This window comes from Physeter macrocephalus, chromosome 6 (assembly GCF_002837175.3).
Source record: "Physeter macrocephalus isolate SW-GA chromosome 6, ASM283717v5, whole genome shotgun sequence".
Taxonomy (NCBI): domain Eukaryota; kingdom Metazoa; phylum Chordata; class Mammalia; order Artiodactyla; family Physeteridae; genus Physeter; species Physeter macrocephalus.
The window spans coordinates 94268483-94285442 of NC_041219.1; the positions used below are offsets into that span (position 1 = coordinate 94268483).

The following is a 16960-nucleotide window of genomic DNA, read 5'->3' on the forward strand; positions in this document are numbered from 1 at the left end:
AATAACTCATTCTTCCTACATTTTAACCTGGTACAGGTTATTTCTAGAAAAGATCAAAGAGATCTTTAATCTTAAAATAATCTCAAATAGCCCCAAATTGTGAACAACCCACATAGCCATCAACAAGCAAATGGATAAACAAATTGTGGTATACTCATACAAAGAAATACTACTCAGAAATTCAAAGGAAAGATCCGTCAGTACATGCAACAACATGGATGAATCTCAATCTTACTGAGTGAAAGAATCCTGACCAAAAAACAGCACATATTGTATGATTCAATTTATAAAATTCTAGTAAAAGAAAGCTAAACTATAATGATAGAAAGATGAGTGGTGCCCAGGGATGAAGGTCAGGGTAGGGAAAGGCAGGAGGGTGGTATCAAATTGAAGGCTTTAAGTATGTGCAATTTATTGTATGTAATTTTTATACCTCAAGCTATTCTAGAAAATACTGCAAAGATAAAATAATGAAAAGTGGGCACCAATCCAAAACAATAAAACACAATGTAGCTAAAAAGAAGAATCTCATGGTCCTTATTAGAATAGAACTTGACTGCAAATTAGTTACAACTGGCCAGGAACTCAAATACTCAGTGTGCATCAAGGCCAAGACTTTCTTCTAGAACATCCCTGGATGATCTTCTTTCCCTCCTGATCTATCTGTTATCACCTACAGATTTTAGGTAGGGTAACCATACATTTCAATTAGCCTTGAACATGACAGTTTATGCCTTTTCTCTCATGTTACTATTATTGGCACTCCCCTTCATTTCCAATAGTGTCCTGGTTTGGATAATAAATTATAAAATCATCCTATTTTTAGGTAATACTGTGTGGGGTTTTTTCCTTATTTCTATTCTGTTTTTTATAGGGATTTGTTTAGGGAGCTATAGAGAGTGGAATGGAGGGAATACCCCTTTTCCTCTTCTTTTACTAGTGAGAAAGGTTCAAAAAAGGAAAAATAGAATTGAAAGAGTGAGGTTCTCATTGTCCCACTGTGGACTCTTCCCAGCCTCTCGGTTCTCCAAGCAGTGGTGCACATATGACATACATTTAATAAAAGTGGAAAAGGCTCAGACCATTGGGCAGATTTTGAAAAGATGGATTTAGCAAAGAAAAATAAAACCTACAGAAACATTAAAAACAAAGTACAGGGCTTCCCTGGTGGCGCAGTGGTTGAGAGTCCGCCTGCCGATGCAGGGGACACGGGTTCATGCCCCGGTCCAGGAAGATCCCACATGCCGCGGAGCGGCTGGACCCGTGAGCCATGCCCGCTGAGCCTGCGCGTCCGGAGCCTGTGCTCCGCAAGGGGAGAGGCCACAACAGTGAGAGGCCCACGTACTGCAAAAACAAAAAAAAACAAAAACAAACAAACAAAAAAAAAACACACAAAAAAAACAAAGTACAAAGTAAACTAAATTCACAGAAATATATGGGCAGGCCTGTTTTGACTGCCTCTTGATCCTTCTGGGCAAATGAGAACTTCCTGGGTAAAAGCAGGAAGAGCTATCCACACAGCATATGGCTCCACTCCAAGCCAACTTACACAGATCACCATTTCTCAGTGCCATTTCTGGGCTATGATGGAAAAGATAATGTAGACATTCAGCCATGCGATTTACTATCTACCCTGGCTTCAACCAAAATCAGGGAAGAAACACTGCTATGTGCAGTGCTATGCCCAGAAGCTTTCAAGCTCAGCCTTAATTTAATTATTTTATTTTTCTTTTTTAATTTAAATTCTTCCCTTCTCATGACCTCATCCTTTGCCTTTAGCAAACTCCTCCCTTAACTTTCCCAGAAGTAGGAGTTGACTTGAACACATATTCTTCTACCTCCAGTTATTACTTCACTCATACTATAACATTACTTTCTTGGGAAGGGGGCCCTGTTGCCAGGGAAACCAGAAGGACTGCATAAGTTCAGCCTCAGTTGGCTCCTTTATTCTAATTGATCAAATTCTGTGTTCTTGACTCATCTCATTTTTGTAGTCATAATAAGGTAAGACACTTCATAATTCCTCTGACTTATTATATATTTTATCCATATCTTCCTAAGATCTCATTGACCTGTGTCTTTTCTCCCGAATTCACTAAATTAACTCATTTATTTCTATTAACCAGGGATGCTATTCAAAGTGTTTAGAACAGATTTGGCATGAGAAGTACCTATCAGAATGGATGTAATCACCAAATCAGAATGTATACTAGCTATAGACAAGAACCAAACCAAGGGCATACTAATCACCAATCTAACTAACCTTGATATCTTTCCTTCCTGCTATCAAACAGATTTCTCCTCTGATCAGTCATGGCACACTTAACATCCTGATAGGCCATCTAATATTATCACCATATACAACTGAATAAGTATTAGATTTTGATGAAAAATTTATCTTGGCCTTTTACGGCAAATCACAGGATGATGACTTTTTTTAAAAATAAGTTTATATATCTATTCCCTTCATAGGAAGAAAGACACTGTGTGTTAGAAAGTAGAGAAGGCTATTAAAGGCAATGTACATAGGAAGGAGAAGTACAATATATTTGTTACTGAGAAGTAGTAGAGACAGACACTACCCTCTCCTGATTGATATATCTTAGTTTTAAGATCTTTTCATTGGAGCCTCCTATTTAGTGTCCTAATTCTGAGATACCTACTTCAGTGGCTCTCAACATGAAGTCTATAAACTTCCTCATATTGTACACAAAAATTGGGAGTCTGGGGAAGAGGGTACACAGTGATCATTAGACACTCCAAAACTCCTGATGTTATCTCTACCTTGTTGCTGATTCTTTTGTTTTTTTAACTGTTGTTGACTCTTAAGTAATCTATACATTTCGTCTATAACCGTGACAGATAATCTCTTGTTGCCAACCTTGACTTGGATCTCCTAGTCCTAGATTCTTACCTTATCTTTGTAATCCACCATCACTCATTGTCTGGCTATGATTAAATGTGTCCCTAACTTGCTTCCTGAACCAGCTCTGGATACTTCTTTGATCTCAGGGAGATGAGTCTCTAAACTATAACTGGTGATTGGTACCCAAAGGAAGTACTCAAAAAGTGTGTTTTTTTAATCAATGAGGCCAAGCTCAGAGAAATTAACAGTGTCAATAGCCTGACTTTGTCTGAGACCCTGTTCCTAAGAAACATAAGGAGAAATGGCTATTGTGAATTTCATTTTATTTTATTTACTTATTTTTTGGCCGTGCCATGCATCATGCGGGATCTTATTTCCCTGACTAGGGATTGAACCCATGCCCCCTGCAATGGAAGCATGGAGTCTTAACCACTGGACCATCAGGAAGTCCCGCTATTGTGAATTTTAATTAAGAATTGTCTAGCCTGAGGGTCTAAGTAATAGGTGAATTCCCTGGAAGCAATTCACCAAATGGGTGCACAAATCTAGCTTCTTCACTAGTTTAGGTAACTGAATTTTCATAAACTTACCCTAAACTGACTCCACTGTAGTTGGTATAGTGAAATGATGATTAACACCATCTTCTCCAGACACTTAAGTTGTTTAAGAAGCTGACTTAGCTTTCTCCTTTTTTTGAACCCTACGTATGCATTAACTTGACATAATCCCAACATAAATATCACATCTGTTACTCGTTTAACACCTACAAAATCTTACTTATTTCTCAGTTTTATGAATATCCACATATTCAATTAAGATGACTCTGTAAGGTTCGGTACACACATACTGCTGCAATTTCTTCTCCCTGGGTAGTTACTCATAACTTTATCATCAGTGAATTATTTTGGGTGCTTAGCTTTAAGTTTACACATCAAACTCTCTAATAAAAGTAAATGACTTAATTAATAAATAGATTTGATCACCTAGTAATTAACATTTTATACATATATACATATATGTGTATAACAGTATACTGAATAATATATACTATTATATATAATGTATATTTTATAATATATCAAAATAACAGAATACACATTAAATATAGTATATGGACAGTCTTGAAGCAAACAAATCCATTAATTTTTTTGCTAAAAGAATATAATCATTTTATATGTGATATATATTTTTTCCTGTTAACTGCACATGATGTTGAATATTTTACACTTCTCAACGTACCTGAGAACCACCCTCCTAATCTTTTAAAATACGTATTTTAAGGAGAGAGAATTAAAATATGTAGGCTACAAAACATAAGTCAAAGTCTAATACCCCGGGCTTCCCTGGTGGCGCAGTGGTTGCGCGTCCGCCTGCCGATGCAGGGGAACCGGGCTTGCGCCCCTGTCTGGGAGGATCCCACATGCCGCGGAGCGGCTGGGCCCGTGAGCCATGGCCGCTGAGCCTGCGCGTCCGGAGCCTGTGCTCCGCAACGGGAGAGGCCGCAACAGAGGGAGGCCCGCATACCACAAAAAAAAAAAAAAAAAAATCTAATACCCCTTTACTTTCTTCAAATTTTTTTATATTATTGATCTTTTATTATAAAGGATGTAATATAGTTGTTTTTAAATTAGGTAAGAATATTCATTTAATATGTTGCTTTAATCAGGATCTGTCTTTGGGTATCCCATTTCTAAGGAATTTCAACATTGCAATTATTATGATGCTCTCTGTGTCTTTTGACAGTAACTTAATCCAGTGTATTATGCACATTTGCTTCTCTAGAAAAAAAAAAATGTAGAGCGTCAGGGTACCTTCATGGTAGCCTAAAGGAAACTGAAATAGAGAGAAGTTAATCAGTTCCAATGTGATGCTCCCCTTGAGAAGAGCTCAGGCAGGCTTGCTCTTCTCCACCATGAAAAAGTCATTATCCTCCTGCTCTGGTGCAAAAGAGGTTGTAGACATTCTCAACCAAGCTGCCAGAGCAGTGTATATAATTATTCTGCCATTGACATTACTAGAACAGGGAACTTTTTGAATGTTGAAATATTTTATCAACAGAACTCCGTTTACTGCTTCTCATCAATCCCTCAAGAATAACTACGGGGTTAATAGATTACAAATGGGATAACTTGTCACAGAAATGTCACTTCTAAGCTAGTGCTGAGTCATCTCTTATTAATTTATTTAACTATACAACTTTTGGTAAACCTTGAACCTTGGGTTATCATATACATCAGTTTTTCATGTCTGGAAAGTATTTATTTCCTGCGTGTTCACCACTGAGGAAAAGGAATTGAGAAGGAACCTAAAGATGTTTATTATTATATAGTCTCTAGATAATGGATACACACACAACACACATGCACACACCCAGAGACCACTATGTCATTAATTTACATGATGTCAGCCATAATTCCACCAAATTGGCCCTCTCCTTTCAAAAAGGTCAAAATTAGCAAATAATCATTTAGTAACTTAATATGTGTTTGATTTGCTTTTCTGAATCCTAATGAAATATTCATTTTCTGTATTTACTTTTCACTGATGAAAAACAAAAGAAAGAATAGCTTATGTGCACTCATAAAGATGTGTTCCAATAGCATTTGAGCCAGGTGTTATGTATTCCATGTACTAATTTCACTCCTAAATCAAGTAAATTTAAGATTATGTATGATGTTTTATGGCATAGGAAATTAATACTTATTGAAGACCTACTGGTGCCAGGCATTGATTTGGGCATTTTTTATGAAATTGATAGTAATTATTATAATTGATTATAATGTAATAAGATCATTGCCATAAATTATGTCATTTCATTACATTAACCAAAGTACTTGTTACTATAACAACTGATACTTAATGAGAGCTAAAGATTTGAGAAGCTAAAATGTTCTGTTATTATAACAGCAACTAGCATTTATCAGGAGCTCATGGCATGGCAGGAACCACATCAACTGCTTTGCACACATTGTTATCTCTGATTGTCACAACAACAGGAAGGTAGGTACCAATATCCCCATTGTATGCTGGAGGACCTCAGGCTCAGAAAGTAAAGTTTCCCTAGGGTCACACAGATACAGGGTGTCAGGACAAAAGTCCATGCTGTTTCCACTACACCACGTTGCCTTCCATACCAAGCAAAACTAAAGGCAACCAAGATTTTTAGCAATCTTTAATTTAGTTTGTTTCTCCACTTTAGAAGCACGCATTTCCCCCAGATTAATAATAATAATGATGATGCTGATAACACTAATACTAATAAGAACCCTATCACAACAACCAATTTCTAAAAAAAAAAAAAAAAAGGAAACTGTTTAACTTTTCTGAGTTATTTTTGCCAGTAAGTAGCTAAGATGGGGCTCCAACCCAGGTATCTCATTCCTGGATCAGAATTCTTCCCCAGTAACAAGCTGATAAACTATTTAATAAGAGAGTTGAAATAAGCAACTATGAACAATGATCACAGAATACCTCCTAAGTGTGTCAAATCAATGTCGATTCTGGACAGATGATAATGTACGCCATAGAGTAATAAGGATGCAACATTGATTGTGTTTTTCATTAATGTTTTAAAATTTCATCAGTGCAGACAACACTAAGAGTAAACCTGTGACAATTTGGGCATACTGTGCTATTTTACCCTTGTACTATCAAAACCAAGTAACGTGCAACCAATAGTATTAAAAGCAGCCACCTGAGCCATGTTGCTTTACTGCCTTTGGCTAAGTAAGTTTGTCTATCTCTCTCTCTCTCTCCCCGCCTCCCTTTCTCCCTTCCTTGCTTTCTCACCAGCCTCCCTCCTTCCCTCCCTCTCTCCAGTACCCCGCTGGGTCAGCAGTCTTGACCAGACTCAGCTATTCATTTCCAGCTTTTCTTCTCACGAGCCCATTCTGGGCAACCAGCTCTGCCCCTTCCTCCCAGCCTTAGTAATTAATTGTGCTATTATTGTGAATTAAACGTACAAGCAAGTCAATGTTTAGCCTAATTAAGAGTGAAGCCAACAAATTATTTAAAGCACCACTCTAGCAAAATTTGCATTCAGCCTTGTATTAGCAGCCAATCAAGCTTTTCAGCCATTGACTCAAGTACTTCCAGGCTTCACTAACACTTACAGCTAGGCTTTCTCCCCACCCCAGCTCCTGAACCCTGCCCCAGGCCTCCATCCCTTACCCATCCCTAAATTCAGTGTTTTATTACATACCACTGAAAGTAACATCAGATCCCTTTTTTCATTTACTACAATTTAAATGGATACATTTGTACTTCAGTTATTTTGTCAGTTTAGGTCATACAAAAACTGTAGAGTTTAACATTATTAAAGACAATTTAAATTTTTTCTTGTTATTTCCCAAAATAAATTTAGCATCTTTCAAAACAAATTCACAAACATTCCTTCCTTAGAATGAAGCTACCAGTATAAACAGTGGTGGCAGGTCAACCAACTTTGTACTGAAGAGCAAAAGCAAATGAAAATCACAGTCCTTAACAATAAAAACATGTACCAGGGCTCCTATTTCTAGACCAGTGGTGACTAGAAAGAGGAAAAGTTTGCTTAAGGAATCTGAAAGCATTAGTGAAGGTTTTAAAGGTAGTGAATTTAGTAAAGAAAAAAGTACTGCCTGGAGTAAAATTTCACCTGATTTTTTTCCATTAATGGATAATTCAGCTTTGGCCAAAATAACCTGCTGAAACATACATCCCTGACAAGAGAAACTGATGCTATAAATCAGAGTCTTTTCTGATACAATGTATGGACACACTGTTGGACCAGGGTATGGTCATTCTTTAAAAAAAACAAAAAGAAAACAAAAAACGAGGATAAGCGAGTGACAGGCTAAGGCCTAGGTCAGCTGTACACATGGACTTTACAAAGCATTATTAGATCTTGAACAATTTCATGCAACCTATAGACAAGTAGTCTAGGCCAGTCTCTCACTTGTTTTTCTTATTTTTCCTTGCTTGCTTTTGCTGCCGCCTCTATACTTAAAAGCCATGCATTTTAGATGTTAAGAGAGTGTCCGTTTCAAATATGCCCTCCTGTCTCCTCTCCTCAACCGAGCACCCGTATCACATCCCACTCAATGTGCTCACGGCGCTCATTCAGTGAGTGCTCCGTACAAGTTCTTACTAAAACTTATCAGGAAGGAAACAGAAGAGACAGAATTTACTCCATTTTCATTACATTCATCACCTAATTCTTACCTCCATTTTTTTCAGGTCCTGAATATGAATACTAATATTTATTTTTGAAATTGCCTGAATCACTTTGTCTTAATTTCTCAAATTCTGTCCCTGCAATATTTAACACATTTTCTTTTTTCTTTTTTTTTTTTTTTTTGCGGTACGCCAGCCTCTCACTGTTGTGGCCTCTCCCGTTGCGGAGCACAGGCTCCGGACGCGCAGGCTCAGCGGCCATGGCTCACGGGCCCAGCCGCTCCGCCGCATGTGGGATCCTCCCGGACCGGGGCAAGAGCCCGTGTCCCCTGCATCGGCAGGCGGACTCTCAACCACTGCGCCACCAGGGAAGCCCAACACATATTGATATATTACTTACTATTTGTAAAACTCCTCTGGAAAAGGCTTTGTATCAGGAAAAAATAAAACTTTTCTTTGTGATTAACACTAGAAAACATCAGCTTCTTCATATCCTACTCTAAAGAGTATGCACTCTTTGGACACTTATTCTAGTTCATAGAGGAATTTTTATCAGTGAGTCGTGTCTAATTTCCTCAGTGAGAAACACGATATTTATCCTTGTAACACTGGAATAAGTCTATAAACATATAGATGTGTATGTGTGCGTACAGATGTTTATATGCACTATTATTTAAACCTGTTTTAGAACATAAAAGGGGGCCAAGCACATCACGATATAGGTGCTTATTAGAGAGCTCACTATGTGGATTTCTTAAAAATTTCCATTAAACACTAAGAGAGGAAATATTTCAACACCAAGTTTCAGAAATTCAGAAGGGGGAAGAGTCTTCACAGGAGAGAAAACCTGCCAGTGATAACATTGAAACAGTGATGAAAACATGCCCTTTGCTGCCATCAAGTGGCTGCTTTCAGAATCTTTTTATCAGCCTCAACCACGGTGCAAATGCTTTTCTTTCCCACCGTTTCATTTCTCACAGATTACACACGTGTTATCCTTTGGGGGACTGGTATATTTGAAAAGACCAGGCAAGCGTTTCCTAAATTAGGGCGTAATACTATGGATGCTAAAATGTTCCATGACTAAGAAGTTCTTCAGAAAGACAGCGTCAAAAGGGATTTGAAGTGTCCAGACACTGAAAACCCTTCCCAGCCCTATGTGTCTCACTCAGTTTCTGTCAGTAAAGTCCTCAATCTGGACTTGGGAGCAGAGCTCTCCATTTCTATCCATAAAGAACTTCTAATAGATTGGCTGTAAGGCACCTGGTGAACACAGAGGAAATTTTTAAAATGGGAGAGAGATTCATTTAGAATCAATTTTAATCAAGTCCTGTAACTGTAGGAGAAAATGGTTTCGTGTTTCTTTCCTATTTATGTCTCGCTGCCTTGAAGCTTCAGTTCTGTATGTAAACAAGGCACCGTATTGTTGAACCGTGATTACTACATAACCCTAATTTTAACTTGGTTGCTTGCTTTGCCCCTTTTTCTTTGAGTATCTTCGTTTTTCTCTCCCAAGAGACAGTTAATTAAATACACAGCTGAATGAAAGGAGAAAGGACAATTGCTATTTTTAAAATATGCAAAATGCCAAGGCAGCAGCCCTTTCATATTCTGAGAAGTCAACAGCATTCATCTTAGAGTATTGGTCCTTTTGGTTGGAACATGCATTAATATGATTTTGGTTATGAAAGGAAAAGCCCCAGATAAATCAAAGTGGACAAAAGTTTGGAGGGAACTAAATTGCTCTGTATAAGGAAACAGAAGAATTCTGGAAGTTATTTGGGGGTGGGGAGGTACTCCAGAGAGAAGTAGAAACTTGAAACTGGGAGAAGAGAACAGCCAGGGAGACTTGGGCAGGGGGTGGAGGGTTCTAAAGTCCAAAGGAAAATGTATATGAAAACCATAAAACCACACCTGTGGCTATGAGTTCTTGGAAGATTTTTGTGTTCTACCCAAAGCCCAATCTAAGTCAGACAAGCTTCTTGATGTTCCCTGTGCTAGTGGTTATATGTTTTCCAGTTCATCCTTTCTCAGTAGCAGTTTGCAGGACCATCTAATGTGGAGGCTTCTGTTTCAATTTCTCACTTATACAAGCCCAGATCCTTGTTTCTGATGCAAATGTGAAAGTTAAAACTCAAGTTCCTGAGTCACTACCTGAGTGTCACTTCACAGTCTCACTGCCTTGGTGTTAGATCCTTCTTTATTTTTGGCCTCAGGGTTTTTCCTTATCTTTGGGTAAGCTCAGCTATGTATTTATAAAGTCTATCAGGGTTTGGGGAAAACTGGACAGCTACAAGCAAAAAAATCAAACTGGACTACTTTCTCACACCACATAGAAAAATAAACTCAAAATGGATTAAAGACTTAAGTGTAAGACCTGAGACCATAAAACTCCCGGAAGAAAACATAGGCGGTATGCTCTTTTACATAAGTCTTAGCAATATTTTTTTGGATCTGTCTCCTCAGGCAAGGGAAACACAAGTGAAAATAAACAAATGGGACTACATCAAACTAAAAAGCTTTTGCACAGCGAAGGAAACTATCAACAAAATGAAAAGGCCACCTACTGAATAGGAGAAGATATGTGCAAACAATATATTGGATAAGGGGTCAATATTCAAAATATACAAAGAACTCATACAGCTCAACATCAAAAGAACAACCAGATTTAAAAGTGGGCAGAGGACCCGAATACACATTTCTCCAAAGACATACAGATGACTAACAGGCACATAAAAAGATGTTCAACATCACTAATCATCAGGGAAATACAAATCAAAACCACAATGAGATGTCACCTTACACCTGTCAGAATGGCTATCATCAAAAAGACAACAAATAACAAGCATTGGTGAGGATGTGGAGAAAAGGGAACCCCCGTGCACTGTTGCTGGGAATGTAAATTGGTGCCACTATAGAAAACAGTATGGAGGCTCCTAAAGAAAAGAAAAATAGAACTACCATATGATCTAGCAATTTTACTTCTGGGTATTTACCCCCCCCAAAATAAAAACACTAATTTGAAAGGATACATGCATCCCTATGTTCACTGCAGCATTATTTACAATAGCCAATATATGGAAATAACCTAAGTGTCCATCCATATATGAATGGATAAAGAAGATGTGGTATTACATATACAATTAGTCATTAAAAAAAGAAATGAAACGTTGCTATTGCAACAACATGGATGGATCTAGAGGGTATTACATGAAGTGAAATAAGTCAGACAGAGAAAGACAAACACCATATGATCTCACTTTTATGTGCAATCTAAAAAACAAAATAAAGACACAAACAAAACAAAATGAAAAGAGTTATAGATACAGAGAACAAACAGGTTGTTGCCAGAGGGGAGGGAAGTGATGGGGGCAAAATAGGTGAAGGAGATTAAGAGGTATAAACTTCCAGTTATAAAATAAATAAGCCACAGGTATGTAATATTAAGCATAAGGAATATGGTCAATAATATTGTGATAACTTTGTATGGGGACAGATGGTTACTAAACTTATCATAGTGATCGTTTCATAATGTATGCAAATGTCAGATCCCTATACAGTACACCTGAAACTGACATAATATTGTCAATCAACTATATTTCAATCAATCAATCAATGTTAATCGCATCTAAAAAGTAAAAATAAGCAAATAATATTAAGAAGAGGGAAAAGAAGTCTAAGCCTGCATTTTATTTTTCAGCATTCCTGATGGTTTTGTAGGAGGAGAGGCTTCAGGTTAGCTAGTCTGCCACCTTGTAAAAAGGAAGTTGTTCATAAAATGTCTAGATGTAAAACTCTGCCCAGGATGAGAGCCTTCTCTGCAGCAGAACCCTCACCTACGACCTCACACATTTATGGAAGATGAATTAAGTTCATCTTGGTGACTTAAAGAATAAAGCAGCACTTTGGTGGCAGGAGGTGTGGAGGGAGAATCAAAGGTGAGAGGAGACTTTCCCCTGAGCGCAGGAAATAGGGATTGTCTTGGTCCCTTCAGCACATCTCTAACTCCCCTCTTTCCCTCTCCATCTCACTGCCTCTCAGCCTGGCTCCCCACAGATGGCTGAAGCCCTGAGTGAGTGTACACTTCAGGGCACTCACTGTAATGAGAGCTCCAGGAGCACGCAACTTGACTCTTATCAAGCTAGCTCTGGCTAAAACTATCAGCTCTGATCAGATAAACCTAGGGACTTTGTTCTCGGTAACAAGGGAGCAAGGGACTCTGGTTGAGACTAAATTTACAAACAGTTCTAAAACTGGGGGGGAAAAGGGAGGGAAAAAAGCAAATCATTCTAAGGAAACTTCTTTTTTTCCTTTCTTAAATCCTAAATCCACTCTCTGTAGGCCTAACGGCTTCTGTTTTGGAAAGGAGTTCTAAAATACATAAACACAACTCTAGCCATCATAGAAAACCCTTGAAATCGTTTTCAGAATGGTTCTGGACCAATATTCCTAGAAAGAGCCACAGACCAGCACAGGTTGGAATCCCCAATGCAAATCAGATTCAGTGTAAGGAATCCAGAATTCCTCTCTACCACCAGCAATCCTCTGATATAAAACCAGTCAATCATGACATTGGTGAGCCTGTTGTCCTTTCTGTACCCTCTGGCTCCATCATTCCCTGCCCTAAACAGGATAGGGCAATGCCTCAGGTAACATGGTGCTTCTACCCCAAAGGCACAGTGGTACCCACCTGCTCTAAGAACTGATTTTCCTCCAGGTTTGCATTCCTACATTAAAGTGCCCACTAGTTCAAATGGCATGTGTTGTAACTGTTGATAATACATCTTTTATAAATGGAGATTTAATTTTTTAATCTGTAGAACTAAACCATTTTCCCCTTGCTTTGGATTTTTCTTTAAAAAGTAGCACCATTAAAGATGTCCTCTCAAGCAAAGATCCTTTTCAACAAACATGAGGCATACTGGTGAAGAGTTCCAGAGTTACGTAAGAATATGGTATTTATGTAGTCTGAGAATAAAAGACAATCACCTTCAATTTTACTTAAGGCAGATATACATAAATTCTAGACTGTTCTAAGGCACTGTTCTAAGGCTGAGGCTTATTCTGACTAGGCATGGGTTATAATCTGTAACTCCACCATTTAAAAATAGACCCAGTAGGAATGGCGTCATTTGAAGCCCACGAAATAATTACAGACAAAGCATTTTAATAACTTCCTAAAGCCTGAATATTTGATCTGCAATCACATTCTTGAATTTATCACTTTAGTATGGACGAAAGTATAAACCTTGTGAAGTACCTGCTTTTCTTTTACTATTCATCTCTTTAATGGTGGGAAAAAAACAATAAAATTTTAATTGAGTTATCCCTCTCAGCACTGAACAGTGGTGGATAAAATCTATACATAACATCAAAATAATTGCACCGTAGAACTGGCCGGCAGTCTTGCCTGGCCTACATTTAGAAGAAAAGGATATGAGCTAGCTTTCCAATCTATTGGGGAGGATAGATCAAAACCTTCTAGAGGAACTACTTCAGTGTACAACAAGTATCTAAAGTGGTTACTTATTGTCTCTAATCTAATTCTTAAAGCTGTAAGTTAAGACATTCTGCTTACATTCTGCCCTTAAAACTTGTAAAGAGCAAACCAAGAACTGGAGAAAGTTAAAAAAAAAATCTGCAATCTACTTGTTAGCACATCTTCATGCCATGGTGATTTGATTAGTGATTTGATAAGTATAGATTACAACCTCGGACTTAATACAGGGTGGCCCACTTTTAAAAAGGCCCATTTATAACAAAGGTCCCTCTGTTGGAACTGCCAAGAGAGTTTAAAAAAAAAAATGCCACCAGTATCAAACACTTTTATTTAGCCATGCATTGTAGAGCAATGTAATTGCAAACCTGGAGAGCTACATCTTAGGACAGTTCTACTGGATGTGTGATTATAAACAAGTCAAGAAGACTTCCTGATTCTCATACTCTCTGTCACTAAAATGAAATTACTACCTGCTCTCAAACTACTCCACAAAGAAGACCTAAAGAATAAGGAACACTACATAAGTACTGCAAAGTGCGATAAGCTTCTAGGATAAAAGACTCTAAATGTCTTAAGAAAAATGCACAGATTATCCCTATTAGGGTAGAATATCTGTAAGGAAGATTTAGGTTACTACAAACTAAAAAATTATTGAATTCTTACAAGTTTCAAATATAACACTCACCACAGTAGAAAGGGGAAAGACAACCTACCCCATGTTCCCATCCATTAGAAGAATCGTGTTGTATATGTGAGAAAATATGAAGAGAAAGAGAATTGTGCTGAAGAACATTGTCATCCATGATCCATGATCCTCTCGAAACATTTTTAACCGAAGCAACTGACCTGCAATATAAATATTATTGGAAATCAGTGTACACTGTAACTCAAAATCCATACAGCTTTGCTTTATTTTAGTGAATCTCTATTATCTCACAAATATTCTGAAGTCTTTGCCCTAGCACTTGTCTTATGGGTGAAACCACTATCTAATGTCCTTTTTGCTCTTTTGTACATAAATGATGAAGTCCAAGACAACCCCCATATCATCATCCTAGAGCAAACAATACTAGTATGAGAATCTGGTATACAGAGATCACTCACTAGGCTGGCATGAAAACAAATTAATTAGAACACTATTACCTGCAACTTTTTACTTCACAAATATGTTTTTGGTTCATTTACTGAAACTACTTAAGTAAGGCAAATGGTAATGATGTTGCATAAATTCCATATAATTCCCTTTTGCTTCCATAGACCCATTCCCAATACTGGTCAGATGATAAAACCAAGTCATACTTCACTTATAAGAAGATCCAGTTGTTAAAGGTACATGAAAACATGAACAGTAAAAATAAAGTCTCTGTCATAAGAGACAGAAGGCTTAGCCTTACTCTTAGCTAAAATATTCATAACCACAAACAAGTCTGTGCCCAAGTCTGTGGGATGTGTGGGGCCTGGTGGCGTGTGCATGTGTTATGGAGTTGGTATGGCTCCTAGCAAAACATAATTTCTACCCTGATAACTAAAATTCCATTTATAAAGACAATGGCTAAAATTGGAAAGGATGGTCAATTAATCTATGACAAAGGAAGCAAGAATATACAATGGAGAAAAGACAGTCTCTTCAATAAGTGGTGCTTGGGAAAACTGGACAGCTACATGTAAAAGAATGAAACTAGAACAGTCTCTAACACCATATATAAAAATAAACTCAAAATGGATTCAAGTTCAAAATGTAGGACTGGAAACCCTAAAACTCATAGAGGAACACACAGGCAGAATACTCTTTGACATAAAATTGTAGCAATATTTTTTTGGATCTGTCTCCTAAAGCAAAGGAAATAAAAGCAAAAATAAACAAATGGGACCTAATTAAGCTTAAAAGATTTTGCACAGCAAAGGTAACCATCAACAAAAGGAAAAGACAACCTACTGAATGGGAGAAAATATTTGCAAATGATATGACTGACAATGAGTTAACACCCCAAATATATAAACAGCTCATACAACTCAACATCAAAAAAAAACAAACAACCTGATTAAAAAGTGGGCAGAAGGCCTGAATAAACATTTTTCCAAAGAGGACATGCAGATGGCCAACAGGAACATGAAAAGATGCTCAACATCACTAATCATCAGGGAAATGCAAATCAAAACCACAATGAGATATCATCTCACATCTCTCACAATGGCTATCATCAAAAAGAACACAAATAACAAATGTTGGTGAGGATGTAGAGAAAAGGGAACCCCTGTACACTATTTGTGGGAATGTAAATTGGTGCAGCCACCGTGGAAAATAGTATGGAGGTTCCTCAAAAAACTAAAAACAGAACTACCATATGACCCAGCAATTCCACTCCTGGGTATATATCAAAAGAAAAAACCCACAAAAACCCTAATTCAAAATGATACATTCACCCCAATATTCATAGCAGCATTATTTACAATTGCCCAGATACTGAAGCAAGTGTCCATTAACAGATGAATGGATAAAGAAGATGTGGTGTATATACACAATGGAATACTATTCAGCCACAAAAAGGAATGAAATTTTGCCATTTGCAACAACATGGATGGACTCAGAGGGTATTATGTTATGTGAAATAAGTCAGACAGAAAGAGAAATACTGTATGATGTCACTTATATGTGGAATCTAAAAACTAAAACAACCTAGTGAATATAACAAAAAAAAAAAAAAGCAGACTCAGATATAGAGAACAAACTAGTGGTTACCAATGAGGAGAAGGAAAGAGGAGGGGAAATATAGGGGTATGGGATTAAAAGGTACAAACTAATATGTATAAAATAAGCTACAAGGATATATTGTAAACCACAGGGAATAGGGCCAATATTTTATAATAAGTATAAGTGGAGTATAACCTTTAAACATTGTGAAACAATGTATAATATTGTAACGTATAATACTGTACATCAACTATACTTCAATAAAAAAAGAATGTTAAAATGCAAATACTTCAAAGAGGAAAATGTATTAAGATGAACACTAAAGTAAAAATTACTAGTATTATAATTAGTCCAGATAAATATTTTGATTTATGATAAAGAGAACTGAGAGCACTAGTATCCTGAAAGGTGAGAAAGATTAAAAAAAAACAAAACAGGATTAAGAAAAAAATAAACATAGGTCACCCTGGCTTCTCCTAAGAGAAAGTTTATCTAAATAATGATAAAGGAGATGATTCACATATAGGAACTACAATTCAAACAGGGTAGGCCTGAAACCTTAACAATAAAATTTCTCACTAGAGAAAATATTCCCTTTTTTTGATGATATGTTAAAGGTATGGGGAAAATATGTATATTTCCATCTGTAAATATGGTCTCTCTAGGGACAGATAGTAGCTCTCATGTAGGCTACTGAGCATAGGAAGAAATCATCTTTTAAGATTTAACTACTAATTTTCCCTTGTCC

The 16960-nt window shown here is 37.2% G+C and overlaps 1 protein-coding gene across 17 annotated transcripts in view; it reads right to left on the bottom strand.

The window, feature by feature from the left end:
- Positions 1 to 16960, bottom strand: part of TMEM117 (transmembrane protein 117) — a 555808-nt gene that overhangs the window by 447386 nt on the left and 91462 nt on the right. For 13 of the 17 annotated variants that reach the window (XM_028491416.2, XM_024122878.1, XM_055085666.1 and 10 more), the window contains one exon: positions 14234 to 14366. The exons of 1 other annotated variant lie outside the window; for it this stretch is intronic. In XM_028491416.2, coding sequence (XP_028347217.1) covers positions 14234 to 14366 — 133 coding nt within the window. Of the gene's footprint in view, positions 1 to 14205; positions 14367 to 16960 lie in introns of those variants that run through there. 3 more of the 17 variants (XM_024122882.3, XM_024122881.3, XM_055085663.1) reach the window with 3 other exon arrangements.